General features: G+C 33.0%; 2 protein-coding genes and 1 long non-coding RNA gene across 3 annotated transcripts; 2 read left to right on the top strand and 1 right to left on the bottom strand.

Annotated features, from left to right (window-relative positions):
• On the bottom strand, positions 1-3,109 carry LOC146932934 (uncharacterized). Its single transcript, XR_015007291.1, has 3 exons — positions 3,041-3,109; positions 1,916-2,918; positions 1-617 (listed from the first exon to the last, which is right to left on the bottom strand). It is a non-coding gene; the product is annotated as an uncharacterized LOC146932934 (long non-coding RNA).
• A 1,250-nt stretch (positions 3,110-4,359) lies between these two features.
• LOC146932933 (uncharacterized) lies at positions 4,360-8,450 on the top strand. Its single transcript, XM_085704650.1, has 7 exons — positions 4,360-5,435; positions 5,723-5,961; positions 6,131-6,736; positions 6,929-7,382; positions 7,481-7,625; positions 7,751-7,838; positions 7,931-8,450. Exons 1-7 carry the CDS (start codon positions 4,512-4,514, stop codon positions 8,073-8,075), a joined length of 2,601 nt encoding a protein of 866 aa, XP_085560776.1. The 5' UTR covers positions 4,360-4,511; the 3' UTR covers positions 8,076-8,450.
• A 1,334-nt stretch (positions 8,451-9,784) lies between these two features.
• Positions 9,785-12,797, top strand: LOC146932932 (excitatory amino acid transporter). Its single transcript, XM_085704649.1, has 3 exons — positions 9,785-9,899; positions 9,997-10,134; positions 12,543-12,797. Exons 1-3 carry the CDS (start codon positions 9,809-9,811, stop codon positions 12,557-12,559), a joined length of 246 nt encoding a protein of 81 aa, XP_085560775.1. The 5' UTR covers positions 9,785-9,808; the 3' UTR covers positions 12,560-12,797.
• The last annotated feature ends 302 nt before the right edge of the window (positions 12,798-13,099 follow it).

Below are 13,099 nucleotides of genomic sequence, written 5' to 3'. Positions count from 1 at the left end.
TAGGAAAACACAATTAATTGATCATGAAGAAGAGTGTCAATAATTAATATTTATTGAGTTTCACTAAGGCTTGGAAAAAGATAGGATAGTCGGTCAATGTGGAGTGGAAGAATATTTTGTCTCGTTTCTATATGAAGAATGATCACAAACAGTAAGGTACCAGATAACATCTAGGGACTTCAGGCATCATGTAAGAACCATTTGTTAGAGCTTCCACTAAAAGAGAGTTGTCCCAGAATGACAACTTGAATAGGGATTCTAGAAAGCTGGCATGTACTAGATTCTCCAAACAAACACAATAGTGTCTCTCGTAGGGTATATCCAATTAAAACTCACAATGTTACAGACCTAATCCATAAACAGCAATCCAGCCTTTTTTCCCTTGGAAGCTGAAAGCAATTTCAAAGGACTTCAGTAGTGGTCAGGCTTGACTGTCTAAATTCCATTCTGTATGCAATGATCTGAACATAGTTTACAAGTTGAAAGCTTCGAACAATGACTCGAAACCATGAATGATCAACGGAACACTGAGAAAGAATAAATGCCACTAACTAATATTGGTTACATGATTCCAGAGCGGTGTAAAGGTGACAATTCAGCAAAAATCTTGCTTGCTTCTGAAAATGAAAAAAGTGAAGGATTCCTGTTAGATTACACGTCAGTATATAATAATATAATGTTAATTAAAAAATGAATAAATTTAGGCATCATTACACTGCAAACTAAGTTCTAGTTGATAGCAAATGAACTGCTAATACAAAACCTATTCATAACATTAAAAAGATTACAAGCCAATACAGAGCAAACCACCAATTGAAAACCCAGATGTTATGCCTCATAGAAGGATAATGGAGACCATTTTAATATTTCCAATCCTAGAAACAAGTTTTGAAGAAAAAAATCATACTAAAATACCTTACTTTCTTTCAATTATTATAATAAGGCTTGCAATGGCAGAAATACAGTCAGAAATATAGCCAACACATCAAACTTAAGATTCACTGGCAAGATGAACCATCTAGTATCAAACCTTTTAGATTTACCAAAAGAAACTATATCTTCCGTGTTTTAATTATAGACAACAAAGGTTTCACGTGATTGTTCCAATCTTGCGAAGGAAAGACTAAGAATGAAAGAAACTCAACTACAAAAGAATTACTTATTTCTGTCTAAAAAGTAGTACTTAATGTACATTGTAACTCCATCCAGAGTCCCATTCGTTCATTAAGAGCACTAATCAAAGCATTTTGCACTCTACAATTGCAAGCGCAAACTCGAACCTTTATAGTCTATATATCAAGTACGAGTACATTATCCGGACACACTATATTAAATGGATTTTTTGAGCTAATAGCAACCAAATCATAGCTAGTTGTAATCCCAGGATAATCAATCTCAAGATCATCTCCAAACAACATTTGTCAAGTCAAGGACAGTAACCTGGGACTTTTAACACAAAAACCTGGAAAATGAAAAAAAAATCACTACATTGACATTTACTAACGCTGGCAAATATACCAGCTATAATTGAAGGGGTACTAGGCAGATACTTGATCTGGCAAAAGATTAATGGTTCATTTGTATATCAAGTTTACTGACATGCTACATCCGTCAAAACACATCAAATTGTGTGCATACAGTTCCCGGATCAAATTTGACCCGCGATGCTAAAAAATGTCTTGAACGATGATACCATAGGCAAAAAAATTCTTTAACTCTATTTAACCATAGTCAATTTTGTCACTCTTGTTGGACATGTGATTCACCAACTCAAAGGTTATATAACTTGATTACCCCTCGTTGTTAGATTCATTCATTGTAAGATTTGTTTTAACGTCAAAACCATCAAAAGAATTATACTGGAAAAATGAAATGCAAAAGTAATAGGAGAAACGAACAGAAGGCAAGAAGTTACCAAATTCCACCACCTCTGCTTCTTCAACGACAATTGATAGAAGATTTTCTGTCAAAGCTCTAATTGGATGCAATTTTCAAGACATACAATAATCTGATGAAGCTGATATAATAACCATGTCTCTCACAATGTGCTAATTAGCACTTGGCTAAGAGCTAGAATTTGTTCCTCGGCATGCACTTAACTCTAGAAACTGACATTTCAAAAATCATATGCCAAATCTAGAATAACAAAGACTTTTGTTGTTTCAATGTTTTGCTTGGATGAGCTTGGTTGGCTTTGAAGGTTCATACCCGCGCTTTATAGTTGGTTTGTACAATCATGGTTTGCACAATATCAATTGTTTTTACGAAACAAATCGTAGAGTCCTTATCATCCATTGAAATTTCCTTACAAGATAACTCTAGATAAAATTGCAAATATTTTAGTTCGACTACTATGCAGACTCTAAAAAAAATTAGATACCATATGATAATGACTATACAAGCATTACGAGAATAGGTGAGATTTTAATATTGGTGAAAATGTGAAATCCAATGTGAATATGGAAAATTTCACAATGTAACAATTAGTACATTGAGCATCAAAGAGACATTTTCTAAAAATTAATTAAAGAATGCAAGTAAAAGATGTATATGAAAATTTCATGATTTTTGTATAATCATTACCATGTGATGTAGTTTTATTTGAGTGTTACCGTGTAAGTAAATTTCAATAGAGGATAAGAACTCCGTAGTCTATCTCGTAAAAACACATCATGCAAGTTGATGTACTGTAAAAGGGCAAGAACATTCAAAGCCAACCAAGCTAATACAAGCAAAAGATTGAAACAAAAAAACTCTTTGTTATGCTTTTTGATTTGTATACTTTTAGTGAAATGTTAACTTCCAAGGTTAAGTCCATGTCGAAGAAAATACTATTCATGATTAATAACCTCAGTGGATTAATCAACTATACTCAATCAAAAGTTATTACTTTATCACGGTAGATGCTCCTCTCCAAGCTTCACATTAACAAAAGCAAGGTGATCAAGGGAGAAAGAATACGAGAAGGAAAAAAAATAAAAAAATAAACTGCAAATATCAATGTATGAACTCAATAACGAAGAGGTTTTCAACAACTCACCTTAACAAACGAAAGAGTATTAGATTTTTGGTTGCCATACATAGCTATCTATTTGCATTAGGGTTTCTTCCACGGTTAAGGCGGTGCTTCTTCTTTTAAATGACTTCTTTTCGCTTCGGGTTTCCGCAACCGGACCGGTGTTCAGGGCCCACTGAGAATTAGACCGGGCTTTTTTTCTTTCCAGAAGCCCATAAAAATTACACAAGCCGCTTTTTATGGAGATGCTATCAATAGCCCCTAATATTCTACCCACATCCCCCTTTTCCCCTAAAATTACACAAAAAGTATAAAGTTAACACCAAACTATAGTGATTTGATTTAAATAAAATAAAATATTGGTAACGTGAGTATATGGTTGCCACATCCATAAGTATTGGTCACATGAGTTAATTACGACTTTTAATTTTTTTTTTTTTTTATAGAATTTACAGGGTGTAAATAAAACTATTGCAAGGATAAAAATTAAAATGATTCTTATTTGCAGGGATCAAAATCATATTTTAGGCTAAATTAAATTTTGTAACCATTTTTTTAAATTTTTTTATAATGTGTTAAAAATGTGAATTTTGTTATTTCCAAAAAAAGTTAATTTTGTTTACTTTTTTTACACAGTTAACACATGCAAAATTAAACTCTATTACAAAAAAAAAATAGCCTTAACATCTAATCTTAGTTTATTTCTTTGGCTAACACCATATAATTATTCCTCCAATTTTAGCTATAGTGCGCAAATGAGATAAGTTTTGCAGTTTTTTTTTTTTGGTGGTGTCCGGGTTAGCTATAGTGCGCAAATGAGATAAGTTTTGCAGTTTTTTTTTTTTTTTTGGTGGTGTCCGGGGTTCGAACCCCGGACCTTGCATATATTATGCATTGTCCTTACCAGCTTAGCTAAGCTCACGGGACATAAGTTTTGCAGTTTATTTTTATCACTAAATCAATAAATCTTATTATTAAAGTGAACATGAGATATGATGAAATTTATCTAATGGTAGAAACTATATGGTGCAAAATTATTTTAGTTGTGCCTTGAAAATGTTTCAATCTTCCTTATTCTTTCTCTCTCTTAAGAGCTCTAACTTTAGGCAATGAAAACAAGAATTATGACTTAAATACATTTTGTTAACGATAAATCAGCCTTAAAGAACTCTTTTGTTTGTCTGTAATATAACTAACCTCTCATTCTATGCCACCTTTTGCTCTTCTGTTTTCATTGCGTTTTTTTCTGAGTCATTCTTTGTGGTCTACAAATTTTTGAGAAAAAAACAAGTTTAACCTCTAGGGAAAGAAATTTCAACGTCGTTGGAATTTTTATTCTAGCCACCCTTTATTTTGAAATGGGTAATTACTCTTCCTTTTTTGTTTCCATTTTTTTGTTCATAAAAATCATATAATCATCATCATAGCCATTAATACTTGGTTTTGAGTATTATATGTACATGGAATAATAAAGAATCTAAAGATAAAAATTGAAATGGCATCATCACAGGTTGAAATAGCTTCCTTTGATTCAACACCAACATGGGTTTCAAGAGTTGCTAAAAAAAACAAACCTGGTAGCCTAAATTTCAACAATAAATTTCCTAATGTATTTGGAGACAAAAATGATTCTTCTTTGTCTGCATTGGTGAGTCCAAGGCACTCAAAGATCATTGATCGATGGGCTGCAAGACAAGCTCAAGAAGTGGCGAAAAATCTTGAAAAAAATAGCGAGAATGTTGTTGTTAAGAGGTTTGATAATTTTCCTTCAAGGTCATCAAGTTTCAATTCTAGGAGAGAAAGAGAAGGTTCCGTTTCGCCTCCTCGTTCTGACGGATCATCTGAAAGCGAAAAAACATTCAACATTGGTGCTTCTTCTCTTGTTCAAATGTGGGAAAAAAGGCTTAACAACCGATCCAATTGCACAAAACAAAATGCACCATCATATGTAAGAACTAATTCTGATGCAAGTAGCAACGAGATTAATGCTAGTTCCGTGGAAGAACATAGTAGGGCATCAGAAAAAGGTGAATCCTCTGATGAAGCATTTTCATATGGGGAATATGACAAACCAAGACTAAGTATTGAGGAAACTTGTTCACCAAAAGTGCATTGTAATTTAGATGCTTTTAAAAGCGAGAAAATCAAGGTTGCTGATATTATAAAGAAACTTTCGGTTACAAGTGATGAGAATGATCATGAACAAAGTAATAGTGCGACGGGTTCTCCATGTATTTCCACACCAAAACAATTAGCAGAACATAGAGGTTTTGCTCAGGTCACAAGCCACCCGCGTATTAGAGGGCGCCAAGCATTTAATGATTTGATTATGCAGTTTGAGTGTGATCGACATGGAGAGCTCAACAATCTTGCAGAGCGAGGTGCGGTTTCTAAGTTCACACAAAGAGGCCGCATTCAGGTAAATTTTGCTTATCGCTTTCCATCAAAATTTGTTATGTAGCTATGTGAATTAATATGACAGAGTTGCTAGAAACATGCGCTCTATCGCATTCTTCCCAACACACATTATTCTATTAGTTGAAATTCAAACGAATCATGTAGGCCTCACATAAATTTAGTGGGGCTCGTATGAATTTTGACCAATAAAATAGCCTGTTAAGAAGGGTGTGTTGCTAGCATAATTCTAGAGCGTGTTTATACTTTTACATTGCGATTTATTTTCTTTGAATTAAATTGTGTATGCAGTCATTGCTTCGACTTCGATTATTGCAACGTGGAGTAGCAGCTTTTGATCCATCCCACTTGAAATTAACAACACTGGAAGGGAACAAAAAACATTCAACAACACCAGAAGGGAACACAAAACAATCAACAACACCGGAGGGGTACAAAAAACAATCAACAACACCGGAAGGGAACAAAAAACAATCAACAACACCGGAGGGGAACAAAAAACAACAAGGATCAGTAATTATGCAACTAAGGTGTGATAATTTCTCATAGAAAAACACTAGCATCTTGTTGTTTTTGTACAAACTTGAATGTAATGATGCAATAATATTTAGATGAGCTAAACAAAAAGAAAAAACATTGCACTTGCCACTAGTGTTTGAACTTTGAAATTTTTGACCAATTTTTTTTAATTGAATGCAGGGAAAGATTTAACACAAAAGATGAACAGAGAACTTCATCCCTGGTAGAAGTGTCCGGGCCGAGAAGTATAGACAGGGAGACAGTAAACAATACCACACAATTGAATAAATTTCACACTACTTATCAACTTAACAAAGAAAATGTTTGCAGCAAGATAGTCACTAACATCCACACTAAGAAAAATAAACTGAATGTAGTTTCTCAAACTAGGGCAGATATCCAAGAAGAAGTAGTTTCTCAAACTAGGACAGATATCCAAAAAGAAGAAACTCATATAAGTTATGGTTTTGAGCCTCAAAATCATGGCCCAACAGAAATTCCTGTGGAATCATCATCCAAGGTTGACTCAAACGCAAATGATATAACTGATAAGGTAGAGGCAAGAGACCAACAATTATACGATACTATTGAAACCAATTATTACAACGAGATGTTAGAAGAGAAAGAGTTCAGTGACTATAATTATGATGAAATTAGCGCAAGTTATGACTGGGCCAGTCCTATTTCTCGGCCTAGAAGCTACTGGGAAGAGCTCAGACAAGAATGGTATAAGGAAATGCTTGACTTTGCTTCAGACAATGATGAGAGACGTAAGCTCCTTGAAAGGTAATATTTCACATTTTCCTCGTATTCTCTAACAATTGTTCAGTCCAAGGCACCTCAATTGTAGAAATGACAAACGAACTATTGAATAAGAAACATTATGACATTGTTGCATAGTGAATTGAGCATAATGCAATGAAGTTTTCTATGTAATTTCACTGAATTAATTGAGCATAAACTAAACTATGTTTGCAGAAAAACAGTTTCAACTGTCCTTTCTAGCGACTTTCGAGAAAAGATGGATAAATTGATGACGTCTCATGTGGGAACACAAACACACTTGGTCAATAATCAATGCGACGAGGAAGATGAAGAAGGAAGTGCAAAACAATTGATGGCATTTTATCACGATCGCCTGCGTGACACAAGGGAAAAAGAGGCAAGGAGTAATGAGGAAGAAATGGATGAAGAGAAGGTAGAGGAGCAGGAACATGAAAGCATCAATAGTGGCTCAGATCATGAACTTGGTGATTGTCAATCCTCATCATCAGTAGACACACCATCTTCAGCAACATGGAGTTATAGAGACACTGATATTGGAGATGATTCTGATAGAGTTGCATTTGTATCCTCACCATTGCCTTCTCAATCTCAATCTTGCTATGAAGATAGTAGAGAAAACTCTCCATCCGCAAATCAACGTTCAATTGTGAGTTTCATTATACTCTTACACCTAGATTAATTTAACTATGGACATGTTTATATCTCTCTTCATATAGAATGACACTATACTTCAATGGCTTATAGGAAATGGAAATTATATACGGTTTGCGAGGGCAAATGGAACAACTTTTTCAAGAGATGTCTGAGCTAAGGAAAACAATAAAAAACTGTACAGACACACAAATGCAGATGCAATTACAACAATCCCAAAACCAAGAGGTTCACAAATGTATGTGATTATTTCTGCTTAACAGTAGAGTTTGTTGTATACGATAAATTTCATCTCGCTTTTTTTCCTTTGCTCTTTTCAACAAAAACATTATGTACCTCTCATATTGTCTATGATGATTGCAGTTAAAGCAAAGAAATCCAGTAACAAGACATCAAAGAAAGGCATGTGCTGCATTTGCAATGAAAATAAAGTAAACTCGGTTTTATACAGGTATTTAATTTATTTGCTACTGATTATTTTGCTAAATATATTTATTTCATGATAGCACAACAATACTCATAATGTCTCTACATTTTTTACAGATGTGGACACATGTGTGCATGCCTCAACTGTGCCAATGAGTTGCAATGGAAAAGCGGAAAATGTCCAATATGTCAAGTTGCAATAATAGATGTTGTCAAAGTACATATACCAACCCATAATCTTTGCATGATGAACAAAGACTAGCTATAGAGGGTTAAGTCCACAAATTCGATAAATTGTAAAGAAAACAATTTACCACTTTCTATTGAACATTTAAAACTATAGTCCTTCTAATTGAGAGAGTATGTTAATTTCTTGTTCTACCATCTCTCCTACTCGTCATTTTTTTTTTTTTTTAGTTTCAAACATCTTTTGTATTCCCTAACCAATACTCGTTTAGGCTCTAAATGGATTTGGAGAAAGTTGTGTTGTGTGGAATATTACTAGAATTGTAAAATTGTGACTCCTCCTATAACATGTATCATATGATTCATATGTAAATAATTCACCCAAAAAAAAAAAATGTATCATATGTAATTGGTGTTTTTCCCAAGGTGAAAGATATGAGAATTTTGTCCACTTGTTTCTCTTCATTTTCATAATTGTCAATTTTGGCTCCGTACATTAGACTGTATCTCCTAATTATATGATGATATGTGGAATTGAACAATGATGTTCCCATATTCTAACTCAGCTGACAAATGCTTAAAGATGTTATACTCATACAACATGGCAATTAAGGTTTAAAACTAGATCGAGAGGCACCCACGTTTAGTTTCCTACGCACTTCAAATAAGATTTTTTTTTTTAAGAGTTCAAATAAGATTATTGTAAATGCTACTTTTTGACACTCTATTTTCACATTTGTTGTAAATTTGGTCCAACCCATATTTTTTGTTTTAAAAAAAATGATTTTTAGCAAAAATGGATAATTTATAGTCTCAATATTGAACCCGAAGACAAAATATCACGTTTAACATTGAAATTCACCATTTCTTTTGCACAAAAGGTCACCATTTTAGGGTAAAAAGACATGAGTTGAGACCAAAATTATAATAAATTTGTAAATAGACGACAAAAAAGTTTGATTTTATAAAAGCAGACTATTTTCATAATTTTAATAAAATAGAAGATAAAAAATAAATTAAGTCAAAATATTTTTTAGTAAAACAGTCTATAACGTCAAGTTCACTGAACAGAACGGTACAAGACTCAGCCATTTTTTTTCCGCTAAGAACTATGAGGGTGGCCAAATTTTCAAAGAAAAAATTAACTTAAATACACCAGTGTTATAAACATTTTCTTTTAATTGATAAATGTTTGGTATTTTAGTTGTTGCGTGTCAGTATCTCCTATTCGAACTTAAAAGATATAAAACTTATTTACACATACATTCAATCAAACTATATTATCATGCTTAGTTTTAAAGTTAGTTCTACAAATAGTTTAATTAATATACACTAACAATGTAAAAATATTTCAAAGATTTATTGTCACATCACATCAATTGATAAACACAACAATTTATATGTTCTCATTTTTTTAACATGTTTTCATATACATCTATACAACATATCATTGGACGTATGTATAAAATAGTTATACATCGACCATAAATACTAATTGAATTCTTTCAAAAAAATAATCTTTACAAATATATATAAAATGATTTTACAATGATATTTATTGAGTTCTTTCAAAAAAAAAAAGATATTTATTGAGTTTTTTTTTTTTGTGATGGTCGGTGTTTGAACCCCGATTACGTATATTATGTATGTAAAAAAACGAATTAAAAAGGTATTTAATGTTTTAATTTTTGAAGAATATAATTATTTAACTATTATTAGGGGAAAAAATAGTTTTTTTTTGAGAGATTGAGAACAACATAGTTTAGAACGGAGTGTGAGTCTGAGAAAGAGAGAGAGAGAGGAAGAAAAATGGTGCTAAGCGCGACGGCGATCGGAGCCTTATTAGGTTTGGGGACTCAGATGTACTCCAACGCTCTCAGGAAACTTCCTTACATGCGTCGTAATTCATCATCATCATCTTCTCTTCATTTCTCGTTAATTTCATTTTCAATTTCTCTTTCATTTTTTTTGATTGTTGCGAATTGCAATTGTGTTAGATCCGTGGGAGCACGTTTTGGGAATGGGATTGGGCGTTGTGGCCGTCAATCAGCTTCTTAAATGGGAGGCTCAAGTTGAACAAGATCTTGATAAGATGCTTGACAAAGCTAAGGCCGCTAATGAAAGACGTTACATTGGTTCGTTTCTCTTTTTGTTCTGCTTTTAGATTCTTAATTTGTTCATTTGTTATGCTATTTGATGTTAAAGTTTTGATTTTGAGTAACTTCGGTGTAATTATGATGATGATTTAGGATGATTTGTTCTGAGGAAACTGGAATTGGGTTTGGTTGATTGTGCATTAGGGCCTGTTTGGATAAACGACTTATTTGTAGCTTATGGCATGATAAGCGTTTATGTATAAGCTTGCATAAGCTGTATTGGAGAACTTATGAAAATAAGTTGAAAAAAACTTATGAAACCTGTCATAAGCTGTTTTCATATGTTCTCCCAAACAGTCTCACGATACTTATGCCTGAAGATAAGCTCAGATTAGTCAATCCAAACTTATAAGATAAACTTATGGAAGAGAATCTATTTGTGGAATCAAGCAATGGTATATTGCTATCTGGCATTAGAAATTTAGGTGTTGAAAGAAGATGAAAAAATGTATTGGGTAGGTTTAACAATTAGAATATTAGAACGTTATGCGAACACAAATACCGTATTGACTATGTATATTGTATACTCTTCATGTACCCAATACTTGGGAGGGGCAGTGTACGAAGCTTTAGTACCACATATTGAAGAGAATTGTGTATCTTGTTAACTTGCTATGCAGAAGAGTATGGTGTTTTAAGTTAGTGGCGCGTGGGTAACGTGGTAATAAAGATTTTGTTTGTTTCTGATGGATTATCGATTAGAACTCTCAGCATTCTAGTGAAGCTAGTGCACTATACACTTTTGAGCTTGAGGTCGATACTAGGCAAAATTGTATTTGTGGTCCTTTAATTTAGTCGTCTGTATCAAATGATTTCTTTAACTCTTGTTACTAGGAGTTACCATTTTTCAGAATTCACGTTAAAAAAATACGCACGTGGCCGTTATGGGTCTAATGTGGATTAAACGACTCTGATGTGGCCTGATATTGATAATATGCTTATGTGAACAAAGAGTAGACACTATTTTATTTATTTATTTTAATTAAAAACCAAAAAATCTGTCTTCTTTCTTTTGCTATACACCCTAATTTTTTCCCCACTTCTATCCTTGAACCAAAATTGTTTTCTCCAGCCAAAACAAAACAGGCTTCTTATTAACCAATTTTCCCTTTTTCCCACCAAGTTAAGAAAGACTATTAGAAGAATTGGGTTGAAAATTCAATATTGTACCCCTATTTTCATATTTGTGGCATCATTGGCTCTATTCCCCCATTTTGCCTTCCTTAGTTTAGTTTGTTCCCAAAACCTAGATCTTGTTTGTTTTAATTATTGTTTTAGTTTAGTTTTCTGTTGGATAGTTTTGTTTATCTGCACCATAATAGGTTTTTGATTGGAGTTTTTGCTTAGTCTTGAATTTGCTGAGAAACATCAGCTTTCATGGTAGATGTTTTTTTGGATTTGGTAGAAGTGGTTACATCCTTGGTGTAATTAGTCACCTGTTAAATATGCCCTTTGTAACTAGTTGCTAATGGGATTGGTCATCGGAGTTAGCAATTACATTAATTTGTGTTTATTTTAAATGCAAATAGTACATTATAAATACAGTGCGTAGTCTGTTTAGACACACATAAATGGCATGATTTATTCAGTTTTTCGGTGTGAGTGATGGTTAATCATAAATGTTGTGTTGTGCGAGTGGAAGATGAAGAGGAGTGTTATTGGAGAAGGGTTGAATATCATTTTTCTGAGTTTTCTGATTGCTTAATGAAAAAATTTGTTACTATATTGAGGATGATAAACATCAACAGCCACGTAGGTTATTAGTTTTAATGGAAACTCTAAAAGGTCAAAGGTGCAAACATTTAAAACTTAAAAAGACCTAGGTGGGACAAAAAACCTTATTGGACCTATCTGGTACAATCAAACATCTTAATGGGCTGCAGATAGAATTTTTCCCAAATACTGTGATTTTGATTTTAATGCATTGACATGACTTTGGATTTGTTGTAATTCACGGGGAAACCTAGGTGATTAGTTCCACTTATTAATGTGATTTATCTGAAGCTCATAGAACTGACTACTCTAACACGAAATTCTATTACCTTCATTCGTTCTTAATGTGTGTTATTGAATCTTCTTTTAGCTGTAATAATGTCTTTGGTGGTCTTTTGTACCAAAAAAAAAAAAAAATGTCTTTGGTGGTCATATTGTCTGCTTATTTGTTAATAATTCTCTTCTAGCTTTCCAAGTCAATTTTTTTTCCCTGTCATTTTAGTATTTTATGGTAATTTCTGGAGCATGTTCACTGTCAGCAAGCTAAGTGTCTTTGCACGAAATGTTTTTGGATTTTCATTTGCTTCTGTAGCTGGATGCTTTGGATGTGGTGTTTTTTGGATTATTAGTTTATTTTCATCACCGTGCTTATTTATTATATTGTTTTATTGCAGATGGAGATGACGATTAGTGCATGTCTTCAAGGATTGCGTTGCAGCAGTTGGTGAAAATAATAATGTAATGCGTTGTACGTGTTACCTTTGTTTTATGATTTCTTGTTGTTATGTTTGTAAAGCTGTTGTGCTTCATCCTGCTAATCAACCTATTTTATCAACAAGCTTCAGGAAGAGTGTAACTGTTAGATGATGTTATGAACTTATGGCTTCATTAAAATTATGAATGAATCCGATAAATTTTTTGGTTTATAATCACGATAACTGTGACATCAATACCTCTTATCTAATGTGTTCAATGCATGCCATGAGTTTGGTAATTTTGGTGAATGAAACAGCCGACCAAACATTTGTAAAATATTAATTAGAACCTAAAATTAGTTTCATAAGGATGCAATGTGGTATGTGGGGTGTTTCTTGATATGTAAATATTTTAGCCAAATTTTTGTATAAATGACTTCATAACTGTTAAATAGAAAAATCAATCCCATCACCATGATCTATCTTAAATTCACTCACGAGTCTTGGTAAATTGTGATAGAATTGCTTGAAAATTT

Source organism: Medicago sativa, chromosome 4 (genome assembly GCF_051527215.1).
Source record: "Medicago sativa cultivar Bolivia chromosome 4, Bolivia_mono, whole genome shotgun sequence".
NCBI classification, from domain to species: Eukaryota; Viridiplantae; Streptophyta; class Magnoliopsida; order Fabales; family Fabaceae; genus Medicago; species Medicago sativa.
The sequence above is the reverse complement of the archived record's forward strand: the minus strand, read 5'-3'. Positions and strand labels throughout refer to the sequence as shown.